At 49.2% G+C, this 20441-nt stretch overlaps 7 protein-coding genes and 1 non-coding gene across 8 annotated transcripts; 3 read left to right on the top strand and 5 right to left on the bottom strand.

Annotated features, from left to right (window-relative positions):
• Positions 1-326: 326 nt before the first annotated feature.
• On the top strand, positions 327-2368 carry F5147DRAFT_682625 (glutathione synthase; the record flags this gene model as incomplete). The annotated part of the gene is made up of 6 exons (XM_041436469.1): positions 327-716; positions 771-907; positions 956-1087; positions 1143-1223; positions 1272-2267; positions 2329-2368. The coding sequence occupies 5 exons, from the start codon at positions 327-329 to the stop codon at positions 2152-2154; spliced, it is 1623 nt and encodes a 540-aa protein (XP_041295636.1). The 3' UTR covers positions 2155-2267; positions 2329-2368.
• A 2375-nt stretch (positions 2369-4743) lies between these two features.
• Positions 4744-7268, top strand: F5147DRAFT_759401 (uncharacterized protein; the record flags this gene model as incomplete). Its single annotated transcript, XM_041440443.1, has 6 exons — positions 4744-5299; positions 5362-5719; positions 5776-5790; positions 5843-5955; positions 5986-6791; positions 7218-7268. The coding sequence occupies exons 1-6, from the start codon at positions 5062-5064 to the stop codon at positions 7266-7268; spliced, it is 1581 nt and encodes a 526-aa protein (XP_041295635.1). The 5' UTR covers positions 4744-5061.
• A 478-nt stretch (positions 7269-7746) lies between these two features.
• Positions 7747-7829, bottom strand: F5147DRAFT_t55. Its single transcript has one exon. It is a non-coding gene; the product is annotated as a tRNA-Pro (tRNA).
• Positions 7830-7942: 113 nt separating this feature from the next.
• F5147DRAFT_770941 (P-loop containing nucleoside triphosphate hydrolase protein) lies at positions 7943-9515 on the top strand (the record flags this gene model as incomplete). Its single annotated transcript, XM_041441183.1, has 9 exons — positions 7943-7984; positions 8035-8077; positions 8135-8254; positions 8306-8541; positions 8592-8927; positions 8980-9201; positions 9249-9325; positions 9375-9442; positions 9493-9515. 9 exons carry the CDS (start codon positions 7943-7945, stop codon positions 9513-9515), a joined length of 1167 nt encoding a protein of 388 aa, XP_041295634.1.
• Positions 9516-9521: 6 nt separating this feature from the next.
• Positions 9522-12708, bottom strand: F5147DRAFT_61218 (Sec1-like protein). The gene is made up of 14 exons (XM_041432455.1): positions 12625-12708; positions 12438-12566; positions 12234-12383; positions 12082-12171; positions 11883-12016; positions 11558-11827; positions 11355-11497; positions 11064-11304; positions 10921-11004; positions 10785-10873; positions 10577-10733; positions 10421-10525; positions 10100-10370; positions 9522-10042 (listed from the first exon to the last, which is right to left on the bottom strand). Exons 1-14 carry the CDS (start codon positions 12653-12655, stop codon positions 9714-9716), a joined length of 2223 nt encoding a protein of 740 aa, XP_041295633.1. The 5' UTR covers positions 12656-12708; the 3' UTR covers positions 9522-9713.
• F5147DRAFT_682602 (carbohydrate esterase family 4 protein) lies at positions 12544-14854 on the bottom strand. The gene is made up of 8 exons (XM_041436468.1): positions 14433-14854; positions 14332-14382; positions 14047-14275; positions 13804-13945; positions 13548-13755; positions 13397-13487; positions 13250-13346; positions 12544-13199 (listed from the first exon to the last, which is right to left on the bottom strand). The coding sequence occupies exons 1-8, from the start codon at positions 14788-14790 to the stop codon at positions 12966-12968; spliced, it is 1410 nt and encodes a 469-aa protein (XP_041295632.1). The 5' UTR covers positions 14791-14854; the 3' UTR covers positions 12544-12965.
• A 105-nt stretch (positions 14855-14959) lies between these two features.
• F5147DRAFT_682601 (RhoGEF Rgf2) lies at positions 14960-18962 on the bottom strand. The gene is made up of 11 exons (XM_041436467.1): positions 18029-18962; positions 17830-17973; positions 17486-17779; positions 17162-17431; positions 16945-17112; positions 16516-16888; positions 16312-16464; positions 15992-16260; positions 15724-15943; positions 15590-15673; positions 14960-15539 (listed from the first exon to the last, which is right to left on the bottom strand). The coding sequence occupies exons 1-11, from the start codon at positions 18881-18883 to the stop codon at positions 15133-15135; spliced, it is 3237 nt and encodes a 1078-aa protein (XP_041295631.1). The 5' UTR covers positions 18884-18962; the 3' UTR covers positions 14960-15132.
• Positions 18963-19125: 163 nt separating this feature from the next.
• Positions 19126-19953, bottom strand: F5147DRAFT_770937 (uncharacterized protein; the record flags this gene model as incomplete). The annotated part of the gene is made up of 1 exon (XM_041441182.1): positions 19126-19953. One exon carries the CDS (start codon positions 19951-19953, stop codon positions 19126-19128), a length of 828 nt encoding a protein of 275 aa, XP_041295630.1.
• Between the last annotated feature and the right edge of the window lie 488 nt (positions 19954-20441).

Raw genomic sequence — 20441 nt, 5'->3', positions numbered from 1 at the left:
TGAGGCCGCCGTAGCCTTCATCCTCACTGTCGCTACCAAAAACACCATAAATTGCGTCTTCTTTACCATTCTTCCGACGTCGTTTGTGCGAATTTTCGAAGAGGGCACGCTCAGCACGAACATCTGGATCATTGTCGTGTAGGTTGACGTCGGCATCTGAGCCTTCTGAAGAGTCAGAATCATCGTCTTCGAGAAATTGATGTTTGCGGCGTGGCATGGTGATGTTAAGCAGTTAAGCTGTTAAGCTGTGTTGGGAGGACCAAGTAATAGCACGTGGTGGTGTTATCTTATCTGCTTATAGTAATTCGTCGGTACGTAGCCCATTCATGACCTCCTTCAACTTCTCTACCTGGCCTCCACAGCTAACTCCAGAGCAATTAGAAGCTCTGACACTCGCCGCAACAACATACGCGCTCTCGCACGGATTACTTTACCTTCCACCCTCCCAATCACCATCCAATACCCAACCACGCATACCAACCACCGCAATCCATGCCCCCCTCTCACTCATTCCCACGCCCTTCCCCCGTGCGCAATTCCAGGCTGCAAGAGAGCTGCAGAGCGTATATAACGTGCTCTATGCACGCGTAGCGATGGATACCCACTTCTTAGATGCAGTAATGGGCGCCGAGGAGGGCGTAGGAAAGGCGGATGAGTTTACTGGGACGTTATGGAGGGGATGGAAGAAGATCAGGGAGCACGGCGCACTAGCACAAGTGCGTTTGAGACTTCTTGCTTCTGCCGCATGGTGGGGCATTGATGGCACATAGCCGTTGCACCTTGGCCTGTTTAGATCGGATTATCTGTTACATACTGCAGAAGACAGACTTGCACTGAAGCAGGTCGAGTTTAATACTATATCTTCGTCCTTTGGTCCGCTTTCTGAGCGTGCGGCTGCTATGCATAGGTGTGTTTAGTTTTCAAGATATTTTTTGTAAACGCTGATGCGGTATAGAAATATCCTGGCGTCCACTTCTTACTTTTCTGCATCTCCACATCTTACTGCAGACAATTTTCCAGAGAACAGCACCACCTCTGGTCTCGTTGAAGGTTTTTCCAAGGCTCACGAAGCGTATGGCGTTCGAGAGTCAGTTCAAACTTTGTTCAAGCACACATGTATTCGTGAACTCACATCGATCCAGCGCGCGCATCCTGTTCGTCGTGCAACCCAACGAACGCAACGTTTTTGACCAACAATGGTTAGAGTATGAATTGCTCGAGAAGTGCATTCCCATCTCTCTCATCATCAACAGACTAATCCGCTAGAACAGACATCAAATCCACGTCGTCCGTCAAACACTCGCCGACCTAGCCGTCTCTGCATCCCTCGACCCCTCCACACACGCACTCATACTCACATCCCCGACTAATTCCTCACCATACGAAATATCCGCGATATACTTCCACGCAACTTACACCCCCTCCGACTTCCCATCACCCTCCTACTACGACACGCGTTTCCTCCTAGAGCGTAGCCGCGCCATCAAATGTCCCTCTCTTCCCCTCCAACTCGCAGGCGGGAAGAAAGTCCAAGAAGCACTGACACGCCCCGGGGTACTCGAGCGCTTCTTCAATAATGAAGGCGCAAAATGGGGCGCACGTGCTCTCGATCTCACAGCACACGCAGCAGATATCCGGGCCACCTGGATGGGCATGTGGGCACTCGACTCGGAAGATGTTGATATCGCCGCTGCGCTTGATCACCTCCCGGATGCAGGACAAGCACAAGGAAGCGTACCGCCCGGAACACGTCTCGCGCGCCTTAAGGCCCCGTCGCTCGTGTTGAAGCCCCAGCGTGAGGGAGGTGGGAATAACGTCTACCGTGAAGCCATTCCTGCGTTCCTAGATGCTCTACCCACTGAAGAGCGTGAAGCCTGGATCGCAATGGAGATGATCGAAACGCCACGCGGGGTAAGCGCTTACCTCGTACGCGCATCTCCGTCGAGTTCGGGTACGGACAATGGGAGCATAGAGAAGAAAGTCGTACGCGTAGAGGTCATCTCTGAGCTGGGTATCTTTGGGTACGCGTTATTTGGAGAGGGAGAGGTGGTGGAGAGGGAGGTAGGATGGCTTGTGAGGACCAAGGGGACAGAGAGTAATGAGGGCGGTGTTGCAGCTGGGTTTTCAGTGTTGGACAGCGTGGTGCTTGTTTGATGCATGTTATTTACAGGATGGAAGACGTGTAAGTTTAGAGTTGGAAGCAATGGATTGTCGCAGCAGTGAGTTATTCAGAATTTCTTTCGAAGCTGATGGGCAAGAACTGTATCTGCACACCACCAAAGTACATTCAGAAATCACAGTTCAAGACTACGAAAACTAGCCCTTACTGCTTGGGAATCCGGGTACACAAAGCACAATGGTTTCTCCCTGGAGTAAGTACTATGTAATCGTACCACTTTCCAGAATTATATGGACTTACCGGGTAAGCACAAGCCAAAGCACAACTCATGAGCCTCCATCTGAGTGCGTAAATCATTCTATTAGCAGTATTCATGAACACTGCCTATTGATCAACTACTGATACGTCGAATATCCGCATGCCGGGTAGTCATTGTTGTAGCCGCCCACGAAGTTATGGCCTGCAAGTGACTCGATTTGCCACGGCAAAGACCCTTCTGGTGTGACTTATGGAGCTGTCCTTCAAGTCCAACAATCATGACGAAGGTGGAACTGTCACCTATAGGCTATCACTCATCCATAGTAAGTTCTGTCTGTGTGCGTTATTCCCCGTGCTCCAGCGTTTCGCAGTATATCTGGCGCACACCGTGTCTACGACTCCAGTGGATCCTGTTCGTAGAGCTGGGGTTCCAAGTTGTGCAGCTTTACGGTGTGCTCCCCCGCCAGTTCTTCGGGCCGCTGCAGCTTCCCATCCTCTTTTATTCCCAACATTAGTCGCGAGGCAAGGCCGGGATACAGAAGAGGATATCCCTGACCTTTCAAAGGCAACAGGATTTTCGAGGGGATAAATTCGAGGATGACAGCTGTGATCGTTCATGGGTTCAGATTCTCCGACAGTGTCTGAAGTTGTCGTATCAGATATGTCTCCAAGTTTAGTGAACTGGCCACAAAGTTTGACGAACTTGAGACGGGTTGCTGAAAACATCAAGCTGGGTATGCATGTGGGATTGCTGCTGATTTTTCGATTTCCATTGTAGATGAGCTTTACAGAATGCTGCAAACAGTATGTGCTGTTATGTGATCGTTTGCACTTTGACCCCTGCGCGTACGAGAGTGCAACCATCAAGTCATTGCGCGTCACATTCCGGCTGTGAGTTCTTGTCTCCATCTCATACTATGTCCATGATGTTCTAACATATATAAGGACCGGATCAAGTCTGAACAGAAGGAGAACACTGGAACAGATGTCTCAAGAGGTCTGTCACAATGAAGGACAAAATGTTGAGATGTCTGTGTTGTCTTGTGAGTGTTATTTTTCCTCGTGTGGCCTCTCAGCTATTTCGTAGGTTCGTGGAGAGTCATCGGATAAAGAGCATTATGTCTCCATCTAACCTTCTACTGCGATTTCGTAGTTCTCTCTTCTGCTGCTCTGGTATACGACTGGGGTAAGCAAGATCTTATTCAAAAATTTACGAGATTTCCAGCACTAGCATTCGGACAAGAGGTGGGATCAGTTTGTTCCATCAGCGGAGCCATCTCACCAGGAATGGATCTATAGATTGAACTGATCTGGGTAAGTAGAATCCCACTGACCATTTGCAGTCGAAGCGGCGCTGGTCCCTTGTCACCGTTTCATATCTCAGTGCATGTTGTAAGCGGAGGCCGAACAAGTTTTACTACATTAGAGAAATAGACGCTGTGTATGTTTGCGAGTCCAACAAATTGGCGCTGCGCTAATGAATCTTCTCACATACTGGTGCATATATGTATATGTCTCCTCACATTATGAGTTTTTTTTTTCCTTCTCATCACCGATAGCATACAACAAATCTTTCATCAATTTTGTTGAAAGACACAGTAGGTATTTGCATCGATGCCTGCAATTCTTGTCTGAGCATCTGTACTCCTTTTGTAGGGGTAAGATTCTCGACCAATTACAACAGCTGTGAGTTTATGTGTTTGGTAGGCCTATGATCCATGGGGATTCCAGGCAACGATAGCCTATGGATTTGCTATGGATGCCTTATAAGATAGTTAAATTATGTCGTACGAGGGACTAGTGGTGCCGGCAACAGTGGTAGTTATGGAATCGCAATGCAACTTGAAGGACTTGGACTTGCCATCTAGTGGTCTCATAGATTACTTGGAGTGTTATCCTTGATTCTTGCTACACATGGTCCTGCCCACCCCCGGGCTGGCCCCGGGGGTAGGAAGCTTCAGACCCCGCCTTCAGCACATCGAAACCCTAAACCGACTCATCGAGTTTTTCTTTTCGGTCGTTTCCGAACCAAAAAGGGATCTCTCGGTGCAGAGACGTCGTCGTATATGTTGCAAAGCCCTCCCCCCACTAGGTGGCTCAGTCTAGACTAGTACTCAGGGGTAGTGGTAGGCCGCTGACGAGAACTTGAGGTTCGAAATCGCTGCCATTCCCGCCATCTTCTTTCCCTAGCTAACAGACTCTTTTACTAGGAGAAAGGTGATTGCAGCAGGTGCTAAGAACGCGGTCTGCCTCGCGACATGGTCTGCGGCGTTTAAGCAGTTGTACATGACAAACCTCACGTAAGGTGACAGCGTGTGACGCTGTGCAAAACAGAAATGTTGCAATGTTAGTACGAGCGGAGTACTGTTCAGCCTTATTGCATTATCTTCCTTCTGACTACCGTCACGGCAGACTAAGCATCCCACGATCGTCGCTGCGCACAACAATCCAGGAAATAATACTGCGTCAATTTTCCGTCATTATTCCTATCATCGATCATATGTCGATATGGCTGGAAGACAATCATGAACTATAGAATAATGAACATCGAAAACTGCTATCTAATTCGCCCGTCACTGCAGTACTATAGCCGCGGAAAGGGTCGCATAAAGGGAAATCAAACGAATACGCCCAGTGACTGAGTATATAACTAAGCTTACAAAGGTCCTTGGCCCTTCGTCGAAATGCTGTTTACGAGGAAAGCCGCAACCGTCTGGCTTTTTCTTGCCTTTGAACGGGTTCTGACTGCACAGATACCTCTGTCGAGTCATACGCATTCATCCTTTTACCCGCCGGGGGTCGATACTGATCTTGGACAATGGGACCTTGATGAAGGACCTGTGGTGAACGCGACAGGACATCTGGTGTTCGAAACGGCCAATTCCCTGCTTCAACACTGGGCAAATACTCGTCATCGTATTGGTATGTCTGAAAATAATGAACTCCACTCAGATGACTCGCGATTCATCATTTGCGCCCTACAGGTCATACAATAGTCCCAGGGACTATTCCCGTGGGCACTCTCCTCTATCATGGAGCCACCACCGGTCCACATTTACCGACCGTCCTGGATTGGGTGGCCGTAGAGCCAGACCACTCCATACTTTTCTGCCAAGGGCCAATCGAGACAGGGTGCTGGCACCTCACCCTTACAGTCACTCGGCCGATGAAAGTGCTCTATTTTGACGGAAGCAGCGCTGTGAACATCCTTGAGGGCACCATGGACACCCAAGATCTTGTGGCATGGTCGGAAATGAAACCCGAGTGGGTGAATAATGAAGAGCAGCGCATAAAGGATCTGTGTAAATGGGGTCAGAAGTATGACGTAAATGGCTTTGTGAGGTTCGTTGGATGTCGGGAGTGCGCGTGAATGCCTGATGCTGATTTGTGAGTCTTAGGATGGAAATGAATTTGTGCGAACCCGGGCGTAGTTCCTTGGTAATTTGTTATTGACGACGGTCATAGTGAAATCCTGATTTGCAACTTCACCTCTCACATGGAGGTCGTTTCGTTCTTAAATCTCGAGAGCATTCGCATCGGCACAGACCCAACGGATCTGCCACAGGACCCCAATACTAGTGAGCGACTGTGTCCATGTTTTGACGTAGGTCTGATTTATTCTCGGACATCAGTGCATTACGCTTTTGAATTAATGCACTCTGCTTCATGGTACGAAAATTATCCAGGAGAAACCCGGATTATGCTTGATTTTTCTGGGCTCGTTTCTTTCTATGACACCGCTCTTGTTCCCTCCCTGGTGCCACGCCGTGTAGGCTTGGACCGGTGGGACCATCGAGTAGGAGGAATATCATTGGAGGATATAGAACATGTCCAAGACAGGCTAGCTCAAGCGCTAGCACGACTGCCCTCGACAACCAGCGGCATTGACTGGAAAACCGTTTTGCGCGTGGTGGTCGATCGATATGCCAGCCGCCTGGAATTCATACAGCACCTTTTGGACCCAACGTTGGACGATGGGTCAATCTTTGACCACGCACAACAGATTCAGAGACAACTGCGCACTGTCGTTCTGCCCTACACTGTGTTTGCAGCTCTGCCTCCCAATATTTCCGTCACCGTTAACGCGACAAATTTGTGGGCTGCGCCAGTTTTTCGGGAATGTGCTACATCGCACGCGGCCTCCATAGCGTTTCGTGGAACAACATTGACGCCCTCCGAACGTTTACTCCTGCAGGCGGTGCGGGAAACTACGCATGAAATTTGTCGTGTCGCCACAAAAATGTGGGCTGCCGGCATGAATTTTGGAGTTGATGCTCTTTATCCTGCGAAACAACGCCCTGAAGTTGATCACATACATACTCTCATGGGCGAATGGAAGGAGGACGTGACACAGTTAATCTCCTGGTTGGACTGGAGCGTGTGGGTGAAGTGCCGACCGGCCTGTGGTTTCGAGGTAACAAAATCAAGTTACTTGTTTGCAAAATGACTGACCTCGTCGTGTAGGAGATGTGCTATTTGCCTACTTGGCCGTTTGGGTTTTTCCTGACTCCCGGCGCACCACTTCAAGTCCAATGGGACAGTGCTTCCTTATGGCCAGACCCAAACAAAGGGGAATGGAAAAGACCACAACCCAAATGCATCAGACGGCGGGAGCCATATAGTTTTTAGGATACATGATTTACATGCATTATTGCTGACATATACACGTCTTTTGTACAAAATGATTGCACTGGAGTTTAAGTGCGCCGCACGCATGCCGTATAATGAATGTCATCGTTCGAATGCTTTGATGTGTTGGCTCTGTAATTATCAAAAGCAAAGTCACCCCTCATCTTCAGTAGTCTTGGCATCCCACAATCATCTTGCTTTAAATTTATAGGATAGGATGGTTAATGCAAATGACCCCTCCGACTACAATCTCATCCGATAGTCTGCCACCGGTTCTTTTTTGGTACGTCTCAGCGCCAGTCTTTCTCTATTCGATATTCAACGAATTTGACATACTCATACTATGTACAAGCGTTCATCCCCATTCAATTGAGACGTTTCTTCATGTAAAAAGAGGATACCACCGTGACAGCCTTGCCTAATAATACTCGCCCATGGAGAATCATCAGCCACGAGCTAGTTCAGATTCTGATAGCGAGAAACGTAAGAGAAATACAGTTATATGAGTTGTTGCTCAGGCTTCCAAGTCAGTCATCGACAATGTAGCTCAATGTAGTAGTAGGCGCTAGCGTCGCGCCGTGTATATACCGGGTAAGATAGAACACCAAGGGACGGTCAGGCTGATGAAACGTCACAATTAAATCATTCCTTAACATCTGGAGAATGTTATCCTACCAGTGCGTGAATAGTTTCTGTATTTCTGAACATGGGCGTCAACGTAAGTAAAAAGCAAAAACTTTGGGCCTGGCCGGGAATTGAACCCGGGACCTCCTCGAATTTGGGTCAACCCTAACAAGGAATCATACTACTAGACCACCAGGCCGATAAAAGTCTCGACTTACTAAGCCATGATAATTGTGCAAGTTCCAAATAAGTCTTTACTGACGCGTCCCTTCGCGTCCATCTGATTCTTAAGAACCGACATCATCTAGCACAATGGACCAACGAAGACAGGATGCTCTCAAGAGCTACCGGGATGTAAGTGAGCTGCCTGTCTTGCACTTCTGCTGATTTCAACTCTGTTATAGAAAATGCAGAGTCACGAGAACTCGAGTCAGAGTCTCAAGAATCGTTAGCGTTTGTCGAATCAGGAGTATTTGAAGCTTTCTAACGCTTGTTAACATACAGTGCGGTTTTCTTTGAAAGATCTTGAGGCTGAATACGCGAAGACCGAGGACGACATCAAGGCCGTGCAGTCCGTTGGACAGATTATTGGAGAGGTCATGAAACAACTAGATGACGAACGATGTCAGTCGCATTAGGTTTCTTCATCTGTTGGGGCGCTCAATCACTGCATAGTCATTGTAAAGGCATCGTCGGGACCTCGATATGTTGTCTCTTACCGTCCCGCCTTACCAGCAGAGAAACTCAAGACAGGCACACGAGTTTCTCTTGACATGACCACCCTCACAATCATGCGTATCCTGCCAAGAGAAGTAGATCCTATGGTTTACAAGATGAGCTTGGAAGATCCTGGAGGTGCATCGTTCGCGGGTATTGGTGGCTTGGGTGAGCAGGTACGAGAGCTGCGTGAGGTATGTCTGCTATAATTTCTTCCTGCTGCTTTATACTTACTATTCTCCAGGTGATCGAGCTACCGCTGCTAAGCCCAGAACTCTTCCTCCGGGTCGGTATCAAACCACCCAAGGGTGTCCTCCTATACGGTCCCCCAGGGACGGGCAAAACTCTCCTTGCCCGTGCTGTTGCAGCTACTCTCCAAACTAATTTCCTCAAAGTAGTATCTTCTGCTATCGTCGACAAGTACATTGGTGAGAGCGCACGAGTCGTGCGTGAGATGTTCGGGTATGCAAGGGACCATGAGCCCTGCGTAATATTTATGGACGAAATCGACGCCATCGGTGGAAGGCGGTTTTCGGAGGGTACCAGTGCGGACCGTGAGATTCAGAGAACATTGATGGAGGTTGGTATCTGTTCTGCACTTTCGTTGTGGGATCAAGCTCACTTTTTCTCAGCTATTGAACCAAATGGATGGTTTCGACTCCCTAGGACGGACAAAGCTCATCATGGCAACCAATCGGCCAGACACTCTTGACCCTGCTCTCCTCCGTCCTGGTCGACTAGACCGGAAGATTGAAATTCCTCTACCGAACGAACAGGCACGACTAGAGATTTTGAAGATCCATGCACAACCCGTGAACAAAAGCGGATACATTGATTATGAAGCAATCGTGAAGGTGGGTTCTATTGTTGTCATCTAGAATTCAACTCACCCAGCTTGCAGCTCACGGACGCGTTCAATGGTGCTGACCTGCGGAATGTGGTGACAGAAGCAGGCATGTTCGCTATTAGGGACGACCGGTGAGTTCTAGTTTGTCACGACAAGCACTTTTCGCTCACTTCCGCGAAGAGAATACATCGTCCAAGAAGATCTCACTAAAGCTGCACGGAAGGTCAGCGATGCTAAAAAGCACGAGAGTGAGTCCAGGCTCTTTGCAGTTCGTCACATTTTCTCAAGCAATTCGCAGCCAAGTTGGAGTATTCTGCATAGACCCACATGTAATATACCGCCTGCATTGTATCTCATTTTTATCTCGCATTCGGGGGTTATCCACGACTAAGAAACGAAATAATTCAAAAGGTACATTAACGTCACCCTATTATAGTCTACACACTTCCGCGTCGTTGAATATCGTCCGTGGGTGGTTAGAGTGGAAAAATTGGTTAAGTAGGAGAGGTATGATAGGAACTAGAAACGGAAAAGCCCCTTCTTTTTCTTCTTTTCTTCCTTTTCCACCGTGCCCGAGCCGACCAGCGACGCCGATGACGTTGAGTATGATGAAGGTGTCTTCGTAAGCTTGCTGGCGGAATGTTTCGAGTCCTTCGGCACCGCAAGTGTGGGTCGTTGAGGTACAGGAGGGTCTGGTGTGAAGTACTTCTCATCATAATACTCTTGGTATGAGTTATGTGCTACTGCCAACGAGACACCATTTGGCACAGCACGTGAGCCGACGCCCGCAATCTCAACGACTTTCAGATCATCGATGAAGTTACGGGGCGTGATAGCGTGTGTTGAGCCTATAGATGACAAGCTTTCAGTAACCCCGGAAGCCCCTGATGAGACAAATGACATACCTATGTAGATATCCTTGTTTAGCAACGTCGACAACGAGTATGCCTCTCGAATCTCCGAGTATGTCATCCCGCCAACCACAAACACAATCACACGTTGCTTGCTCTCCGCAAGAGCATTCGGCCGAACAGCCTTGTGCCAGCTAGGCTTCGCACTGCGTAGGGACGTGGTTTGGGGTGTTGTCTGTTTGAGACTTGCAGCCGGCGACAGAACTATTGGGGAATCTTTGACGTAGGGGAAGAGCGTGGGGTCTAATTTGTTGGCGGAGTGTTCCTGGGGGATAGCATTCAGCACAGAGCAGTGAGATGTAAGAGTGTTCATACTTCTATGACTGTCCGAAGTAGAGGTCGGTACCGTGAGAGCTCGTACTCATCGTCGCTGGATGTCTTTTGCTTGAGCTTTTTCTTCGTATCCTTGTCTGAAGGTCCCTAGGGTGCAACCATGAGTGGGATAATGAATTACACTTGCCACACGCGTACTCTGCTTATGCGAACACCGAGATGAACCAACGAATTGACGGCGTCCTGATCAGTCATGCTCAGCCGTGCATGCTGATACAATCGTCGGCGATCCTCCTCTGGAACACCATCACGGTGTTGGATGTAAAGCGCGACCATGCGCACTTTGTTAGCATTTCTATGCAAGACTATCAGGCTAGCCACCCAGAAGGATTATATGAATACTAACATGACCTCCTGGCTATCCAACAAGGGCACCATTTCCTCAACAAGAGTTTTCGGTGTCTTCCCCTCTGCGGTGAGTCCAGTAGCACAACACTGGATATGCATTAGTTTTGTCCATCGAAAGAATGTATCACAACTACCTGCTCAACGTTGGCCACCAGCGGTAGTTTGTGCTTCTCAAACAGGTTCATACAATCCTGCGCCATGTTCAGATGCAACGAGAACTTGGATGCCACCACAAGATTAGTACCATCGATACGGGCAGGCACGCGCATATACTTACCTTCTCTCTCTGCTCTTGATATTGAGGCAAATTTGCAAGCATATCTTTCATGTCATTGAGACTGGCAGCGCCCTCCCCCTTGAACCCTGCATTCTCTTCCATAAACTTGTTAAAATCCGCCATGAGTTTGTCGATCGCTTCACGCATGTGCATGTGGCGCACAGTGGTCCATACCGAGTCAGCGTCGGAAAGGGTGGCGATCTTGTCCTCGTAAGATCCGACCGATGATTGGAACTTGTACCTGTGGGTAAAATTGTTGGTGAACTTTCACGCTAGCACGCGCAGACGCACATGTATTTTGTGCCGTCGTCTATCTGCAGCAGATCATTACACATAGCCTGATATGTGAACTCGTGAATGAAAGGTGCGACAGTATCCATAGATCGGTCCGTGATTATAAGCGTACCGCGGGGTCGGGGAGGATCAGAAGCTTTCTAGCGTTGTCCATCATAATAATTTAACAAGCCGTTCGAAGTCAACAGTTGAGCACTCACAGGGAACTCCGGATTGATTCGCCTGTACTCATCCAGGTTCTGCTGGATCATAAATGCAAGCAACTTCGTAACGAAGTCTGTGTCAGCAACCTCGTAGGCGCGTGCAGCGTCTCCGCGAGCCAGATTGGTTCGCCATCGACCACTGCCTTCAGGAGGCGGAGGAGCACGCGTTTGATCATTGGGTTTGAGGGGACCAAGGGGAGTGTGGTGAGTTGGCATGTAGTAGCGAACGTACGGGAACTCGTTGAGGGTGATGCAGACATTTGCTATCTGCAAAAATTGAGTTCACAAACATGGTTCCAGACACCTGCATTTGAATGCGTACAGTTTTGCTAACAAACCGCAACTCCTCCTCAAGCTTCAATCGCGCTGACTTGAATGCAGCTTCATTTCGTGGTGGGCTATAAGTGTTAAAAAACAGTCCTGGTGACTGAAGAGAGAAAGTTTGCGCCTCCGTCGCTGCATACGGAAGCACCCTAATCAACATCAAGCTTCGTCGTGAGTGGCCTCCGCACAAAACTCACCCCAGAAGTTGACAAACAGATCCTGCAGTCCTTTGAGATGCGGTTCAGCAGGGGATGTCGTCAAGTGCTCAAATAAGGTTTCCGACAATCCTAAAGCACACGCCTGTCCTCAACCGATGCAACTGACACGGAAGTCAGATGAGAAAGCGCACCATCGACGAAGAATAAGTGAGCCCCAAGATACTGCTGGCGGCCGTCACTAAAGTCTTTGATGATGCGATTGACATTCTGCGTAGTCGGCATGAGCAGATAGACTGCCTCAAACTGCTGCGGTTCCCGGTGACTGGATATTGACTCGATCACTGACCCATGTGGCTGTTAGTGTTAATTGAGTTATCCGACTGACAAGGGCTCACAAGTGACATTCTCCTCGAGGATATCGAACTGCTTAAGAACTGAACCTAGCAGCTTCTGTGAGTGTTCGTCCACCACAAGAATCTTCCATCGTCCAGGGGGATTCACGGATCTAATTGCCTGAAGTAATTCTGCAATTGTGATATGTACGTTAGCGCTCGCTGGGTTATAAGAAAGCAGCGCGCATACTTGAGCGAACAGCGGTGATGAGTGAAGCCATGAATCGATATGGCTGGCAGCAACCGTAACTTAACTGTCCTCCGGATCCAAGCCTTATTATCGGCTATCACCGTAAGTACTATGTTTATCTGCCAGCAGGTTTATTGCTCTCTGCAAAAACCTCTGTGCCAAATTTCACACAAAATTACAACATATTGAACAGAGAAAACGGGGTACTTAGAATCAGAGTAGATAGAGCAGCATCCACAAAAACATACTTGTCCACAAAGGGGGCGAAATATATATACAGCTGCCGTACGTCCATCATCGTCTAGATTAGTCAAATTTGCGTAAATGGTATGTCCGTTAGGTCACATGAGGAGGGAGCCGCCAGCAGCCAACAATGAAGCAACGACCATAGATATAGGCATTATGGCATTCGATAAAGTACCAGAAGTCGCGCTGGTGCTACCCTTCCCGCCTGAGCCGCTAGGAACGGACGTGTCACCACTAGTGCTATTCGCGTAGGGGAAGCTCGTGTTTTGGTTGCTCTCGCGATACAGGTTCGTACTTGGGATGCCGTTGCAGTGACCAATGGAGTCGAGCTGCATAACGAGGGTCAGATAATTGTCTGCACATAAGGGAAATTACGAACAGTAAGCGTAGGGGTAAAATTCATAGCAGCAGGCAACGTGTAGCCAATAGCAAGATCGACAGTTTGTGCATATAAGTCGTGCTCCAGAACAACAAATCTAGGTGAAAGTGAGTGAAGTCGAACGAAAGTAACCCGAAATGCACCTACCCAGTGTTCAGCATAGTTGCGTTGGATAGAATAGCCTCAAAAGTGGCAAAGGACTGAGGACCTGTGACCACACCGCCAGGAACCTTCCAGTCTATTGTCGATTAAGATAAATCTAAGTTCGAGATCCAAGCATAAGATTGAGATAGCTAACCGTTAGTATCAAACGTTGCGCCAGTACCAGTGCTAGTCCAGATAACGGGGACCATACCCATTGCCAGGGAAATGGCGCGAACACGATCGTCGATGTCGCCGTAAGGGGGACGCATCAATGTGGGAGTAACACCAATGACATCCTTGATAGCTTTACGTGCCCAACCCAGCTCAGCTACGACTTGTGCAGTAGTAAGCATAGTAAGAGGCTATTGCGCGATTAGCCACAGACGCAAGAGTAATTTTACCAAACGTACGCGATGCGACCAGGTGTGCACAGCGATTTCATGCCCAGACATATACTCCTCCACAAGAACCTGGGGACGCTCGACGATACGAGAACCAATAACGAAGAACGTCGAGGTCATGTTCTTGGAAGCCAAGTAGTCAAGAAGCTCCCTGTCAATCGATAAGAAAAATACAGTCAAGAATGTCAAAAATAACACACTGAGCTATTCAAAAACATCAACTTTAAGTGATATAATGCTAGAAAAATACACATACTGTAGAAACCTGGGCCATCATCAAAGCTGACGCCCCATGTCAACTTATTCGGACAAGCGGTGATATCAGTAACACGGGTATAGCCACCGCAAGTCCACCAACCACGACTAGCAGCTTCCGCAGCAGCAGCAGGGTCGCTTTGGCAAGTGCCATCTACGGTAGGAGTGATATCGGGTATATTGAAACCATTGAGTTCTTCCATCCATTCGGAAACCTCCTCGGAATCTGCGTAATAATAGTATTATGCTTCGTAACTCATCGTAATTTTTTACAACACAAACCAGTAGGTGCAATCTGGTCCTGAGTAGGCCAGTCTGCGGCTTGAAATACGACTATTCACAATATTGTCAGCACTGAAAAACGCACGGGTACGAAAACCTACATGGAGTAGGTAAAACTGGAGCGCCGGAAATTAAAGGTGTAGCGCCTGCGGAATAAGTAGCAGAGAGAGGGACTGTTGAAGGGGTCGCCATGCCGGAAGTGATATTAACGAGCGGAGGGATAGTGGTGCCAACAGGTGTGGTTGGCACGGGTGAACCCAAGGCCGATGCAGTCGATGAAGTAAAGCTCGTTGTTGGGGCACCGGGTGATAAGGAAGTCGAACTAGCAGAGCTTGAACCAACCGTGACGACGGCCCCAGCATTCTGTCTCTTTGCGAGACGAGCATGACGTTCGGGATTAGCATTGACATTGGCGGCCCCGAGAAGTGATAAAAGAGCGACAAAAGCTTGCAGCTGCATGACGAAATGGGCCTGGCCAAGACAAAGTCAAAAGAGTGACGGGAGGGACAGAGATTGGTGAAAGAGAGCGAGAAAAATAATTATAAAAGAAAACATGTGCCAAAAATGGGATCTCAGTCATCTAAAAATGGTAATAACGTCCCTTGGAAACGCTATTCTCGGAGCGACATGGACATTATATATCAATTGATCAATTTCATTGTTTGAACTACACAAATGCAATAGAAATATATGCTATGATGAGGGTACTAGTATCACGAATTAACAGACAAAATCACAAAAGATGTTACTCGTATAACATATCTGAATATCACAACACACGCAAAACAAAAATACCTACAGTTATCGCGATGACGCCAGCGATACCGTATCACAAATAACATGCTGTCCCACAGCCATTCGTAATGTTAACACGCGGTCGTCAGAGACCATCAAGATCTCGTCGCGCCCCGATGGTATGAGGCGTGCATGCTGAGACTGGGGGGAATGGGCAGGTGAACCGTATCCTTGTCCGTATACTGACGACTGCCCATAAAGTGACGGAGTCGGCTGCTGATATTGACTATACATCTGCTGCCCGTAGTATTGGTTTTGCTGCGCATTACCTGAATGCGTTGCAGACGATGGCATGTCAGCAAATAAAAGACGGAGGTTGTTCCCCTGGATGACTTGCGACATAAGACCCGTTTCGACGTGCCGTATTTCCACGAACGTAGGTTCAAACGCTAAAACATATGGGAAGCGAAGGGCTGATTGAACTAATTAGTGCTGGCCCAACGTGCTTGGAGCCTGAACGTACCAAAACCAGTAGGCGACCCCTCCCAGTGCACCATGAAATTTTGTCGAGACCGCCAACCGTTTTTGTTCACATAGAATGCGAATTCTAGGAACGGATGAGTCATTCGCAGGAAGAGAGACATTCTGGCCACTTACCGTCATAACAAAGCAGAAACTCGTTATCTACCCGGTAGATAGCCATCGGCCGAAGGTTTTCTCTTTTCCGTACAAAGTCAAGGGAAGTGTCGGCTGGATCGAGAAGTCCCTGCGTATCAAGACTCTCGAGGTCGACAATCTCAAAGCCTTTCGTGCACCCTACACAGAGCTTCGTTTTCAGGAAGTGGATCGAGCTCGACTCCACGGGAATGTAGAATTCCTACGGCGAAATGAGCCACTTGGACACCATACACATGAGAAAATTTACTCGGAACGCCTTCAGCGTATCATTCCCGCCTTGCAAAATCTTACGGAACGTCGGTTTACTCCTTCCGCGAATGTTCTGGTCAATTGGTTCCAATGTCTTAATCGTACTAGACAGCGGACTCGATTTGACGATACAAACAAGGACTTTTCCTAGGCAAATGCCAGCCTTGAAGAATGTTGTGTGCGACGATATCCTCTTCGCCCGCTTCAAGCCAGACATTGGGTCCATGGGGTCGAGAGCGTCTAGCGGGAATGTGATGACTTGTCGTTCTAGAGCAAAGCCTGTAAACAAAATACCACGCAGAAATGATGAAGACTGACCAGAAAGTACTATGAGCAATTGAAACTCTTCCAGGACATCGACTTGAGAAACATCCAGTAGAGCCAGCACTTTGACTGGGTCCCTGTTTGGATGATTCAAATCCGACAAGTAGATTCCGTCATCTGTCCCGTACACGATTCTCCGTCCGTACGCTACATCTCATCAACATCCTTTTCCGCGGAGTATGCACCAGAATCACTCACCAAACGGCGCAGCGCAATTCACCCTATTCTGCCCGAGGAAGAAGCCCTCGCACAAGGTGATTGTCTCAAACACTGTGCTCCGCTCACGGAGAGACTCCTGTTGCTTCGTGATGGTTTCGACCCATTTGCGGTGGCTTACAAATGTGCTTGCCCAAAGCGTCATCTGGTAGTACTTGCGCCCTAGATGTATGAACGTGATGGCGAATCCACTTTTGCCATCGACTTTAATTGGAATGGCAGGCGCGTACGGTGTACCTCGGTTGAAACTGGGTTTCTTCGTGAGCGTTTTATGCCCCTGACGAGCGTTAGCAGGACGATTGGAGTTATTGGATTCATCTGTGACGTGCACGAAGAGGAGCTCGAGGGGTATCGGCTGCGGTGCGGATAAGGCTGAGAAACAGGCATTCACTATAGGATCCAGGCACTTACTCGTCGATAGACCTTGAATTGTTCGTGTTTGCTCTTCTGCTTCACCATTAGTAGAGCATGGTCAAAGAGGTATACAAGCAGGTCTCCGCTGTCCCCTTGCCCACCACCTCTTTTATTCAGAGCACCCTTGTATACGAGTTCACGACCAGGATCCTGCAGCTTCAGGTCCTATCGAACATTGTCAGCAACCCATCACGAGGACGAAGTGGACGCATACCACTTGCTCCCCTGGCCTGTACACGAGCTGCTGGTCGAGTTGTAGAAGGTTGAAACGGTTCTCTGTCTTTCCCGTCTCTACGTTCACCTTCCCTAGAAACTCGCGGACCATGATAACCACCTGCGCAAGTGTTTGCTTGTCTGGGTTATCATCAGGCGTGTGCTTTAAAACCGCTTCCAGAAGCAGTGGATATCGAGCTAATCGCGTGGTCGGCTTCGTCAAGTATCCATTGAGCTCAAGCTTGCGCGACTCTGGCAATCTTTCCGTAGTCTAAAGAAACGGCATCAACCACCAAGAAAAACCACGACGGAAAAATCGACTCACTTCCACAAACTGTGCGAACGCTGGATTGGAGCTCTTCTCCTTTTCGAACTCATACTTGCCATACAGTTGGTGGGCACCGTAACTTACGAAGGGCGCGAAATGCGGCACAGAATCAAGAAGGATATCCCCAATGCGCTCCACGACAGCGTATGACTTTTGTCGCTTGTTGAGCGCGTCTCGAAGGCGGGTATTTACTGCGATAATTTCGTGGATGTTCCAGAAGACCTGTGTCACAAAGTCCGTACGACGTTCAGCGGGGATGATGTCACTGTCTTTCAGTCCATTTATCCAGACCTGTGCAGAAGATTAATCCACGAGAGATAGTACAAAGTACAAAGACACACATCGCGAAGGTATTCCATGTCGCGGACAAAGTCACGTTCCGTGTATATGACTTCGTTAATAGCTTCCTGGCGCCTTTTCTCGGCGTCGGAGACACTGTTGACCACCTCTTGCGGGACGGAGTGTATCCATAGCGTACCAGGTTCCTGCTCAGATGGAACGTAATCAGCGCTAAGGAAAGGATGTCTGCATCACACGCACCACAAAGTCACCCAAGCTCTCCCTCGATATCTGCTTCTTGAGCCCAGGCTGTGGCTTCATGTTCAGTCGTGACTGCTGCTCAAGCCTCCTAGGGCATGCAATACTATAGCACAGCTGATCTCGCGTGCACGTCGGCGAGTAGCAGTCTGTAAGAAGCGTGAAAACGCCCGAAGGAAGGGGCATCTCATCGGCACTCTCTGATCCCTGGGGTCCATGCGGCTCAGGGATCTCGACAATAGGTGAAGCGTCCTTCTCCTGTGTGTCATCATGCGAGTCGTTCGATCCCTGTCCAAAGGGCCTCGATCCACAATCTTGAGGGCCAGGCGATGGCCGCTCCGGTTTCAAATCACCATCATCGTCCCTATCCCCAAAGTTTGTCTGCAGCTCACCGCTCACGAATGGGCTCAATTTCGTGCGGAACTGGTACAGCTCTGCAGCGCTATCCCTGAGCCGATGGTCATAGGTGACGTCATGGAAGAACTTTTGTGCGTCGAGGGCACGACCAAGAAGTAGGGCGAGATTGCGGTCGGTAGTCTTGATTATATATGAGATCTTGTCGACCGCCTCACGACCATCGAAGGCATCCTTGTATGTGAGACCGTCCTTAATACGATCCTGGAGGTTGATGCGTTCACGAAAAGCCTCCGCCACGCGAGAGAGGAGTGCAGGGTATACAATGGGTGTTCGGCGAGGTGGTCGTGCAGAGGTGGTGGGGCTGTTGCGACCCCCAGCCATAAATGGGTTCGGGGCGCGAGAGCCGCGATCGATCATAGTGCGGACACTGCCCGAAGCAGCTGACATGGACATGGACCGATCTTGTGGAGTGCGGTCACGACGAAAGGCAGCACCAGGCATCGTACGAATAGAGTCTGAGGATCGACGACTGGTGGAAGCGGCAGCATGGGAGGATGTAGCAGGGGAACTACTGATGAGGGAATTACGAGTGGACATGAGAGTGGTGTCGAGCTGAAGGGGTTGTGGTCGTGAACTGGCAGATGAATTGCTCTGATCAGATGCGATGGAAAGAGGGCTTGCTTGTCGATAGTGCTGTGCCCTTGGGAGGGGAGCCATTGCTTTGGAAGGGGGACATTATGAGCTCATTGTGCAATGGGACCAGATATGGGAGAGTGGAACCCACGTGTACATTCTCTTGCATTTGCACCTGTGTTCGGAATGGTCCATGGCAATTCGCTTGTGGACTCTTCTGGGCCTCGGTGATCGTCAGTGCCAAAATCGATATTGAAGCGAGTATCCTCAAGGTTAAGATTGACGCCCAAAAGGGGCACGTCGTTAGAGACACGATGATGGTTGCCGTTCAAAGAGGGTTCCCTTGTGGAATTGGCCTGCTCGTTGGGCTGCTGTTGATTGGTAGGACTATTACGGTAAACTTGGGCCTGATAAGCCTGTGCAGGGGTGAGGCCTGCTCTCGTAAGAGCCTCGAGGGATTCATCGGGCGGATCGTCTGGTAGCGGTGAGATTATACCAGCAGCATGGGGTGAACTGACGACAGATCTAGCACGACCATGGATCATGGGAGGCGCCAGAGTGTGTGGACGGGTGTGCTGTGCATGGTGGTGTGCAGGTGGCAGTTGTTGCTGAGATGCAGCTGTATGTGGATATGACTGCCTGTATGGTGACTGCAGGTGCTGCTGAGGGTGTTGCGGTAAGTGATTTGGATAGTAATTTTGACGTTGGGAGTATGATGTCCTCCTGTCGTGGTGGTAGTGTGCGGGGTATGGTTGGTTGTGGTATTGGACACCATGCACAGGCATGCCGTGTACTGACTGTGCATATTGCAGCTGCTGCGCAACAGGCTGGCCAGGATATTGTCCTGCCTGATGGTGAGAAGCGGATGGCCGGCCAAAGATGGACTCGTATGCTTCATTTCGCTTGTCTGGCTGGCGGGGCCCAGCTGGCCTGTCCATCGCGCCCGTATCTGACAATCAGTGCTCTAGGGCAATCGTGGACAGTTGGTAAACAAGAGAGATATCGTCACGTACGGGTCACTGGTGCTGGCGTTGGCTGCGTGGTAGAGATCACACAAGACTCAGTTTTCGGCCTGTAGTTGCACCAAGTTTGGTTATCGCCCGCTAATTCGCTCACACGTTCTTCCTCAGCGTTAACGACGGCGAAGACAATGTAGTGATCGATGATGGCGGCGACCACCGCGGCAACTTCGTTGATGCACTGAATGTAGAAATACAAGTTACGGTCAAGATACAGTTTGATTTACGTAGAGTATCGAAAACGTCATTGGTGAATTCTCCACATGATTTCCCACTTGCATTGGCAACACGGATCAGTCTTCCCGACACTGACACTCGCACGAAGCCCACCAACTCCAAATATTCACGCGCCATGAAACACACGCAGAACACATGTATGTACCGGAGTATGAAAAGAAAGATGGCTA

The sequence above is a fragment of the Suillus discolor genome (assembly GCF_016758755.1).
Source record: "Suillus discolor strain FC423 chromosome Unknown F5147scaffold_13, whole genome shotgun sequence".
NCBI classification, from domain to species: domain Eukaryota; kingdom Fungi; phylum Basidiomycota; class Agaricomycetes; order Boletales; family Suillaceae; genus Suillus; species Suillus discolor.
Note: the sequence above shows the minus strand (reverse complement) of the source record. Positions and strands in the feature narration are given on the sequence as shown.

Bases quoted from the DNA above. Each gene is read 5' to 3' on its own strand.
- F5147DRAFT_61218 (XM_041432455.1), bottom strand. From the start codon at position 12,655: ATGGCTTCACTCATCACCGCTGTTCGCTCAA. The intron at 11,828-11,882 runs GTACGCATTCAA...CAATTTTTGCAG, and splicing joins TGCGGTTTGTTAGCAAAACT to ATAGCAAATGTCTGCATCAC. The intron at 11,498-11,557 runs GTGAGTGCTCAA...GGACAACGCTAG, and splicing joins GAATCAATCCGGAGTTCCCT to AAAGCTTCTGATCCTCCCCG.
- F5147DRAFT_682602 (XM_041436468.1), bottom strand. From the start codon at position 14,790: ATGCAGCTGCAAGCTTTTGTCGCTCTTTTATCACTTCTCGGGGCCGCC. The intron at 14,276-14,331 runs GTTTGTGTTGTA...ATTATTACGCAG, and splicing joins GGACCAGATTGCACCTACTG to ATTCCGAGGAGGTTTCCGAA. The intron at 13,200-13,249 runs GTTCGTAATTTC...CTCGTTATGCAG, and splicing joins ATTTTACCCCTACGCTTACT to CTCGACTCCATTGGTCACTG.
- F5147DRAFT_682601 (XM_041436467.1), bottom strand. From the start codon at position 18,883: ATGCCTGGTGCTGCCTTTCGTCGTGACCGCACTCCACAAGATCGGTCC. The intron at 17,974-18,028 runs GTGCGTGTGATG...CCATCTGAGCAG, and splicing joins AGAGCTTGGGTGACTTTGTG to GAACCTGGTACGCTATGGAT. The intron at 17,113-17,161 runs GTATGCGTCCAC...AATGTTCGATAG, and splicing joins ACAGGCCAGGGGAGCAAGTG to GACCTGAAGCTGCAGGATCC.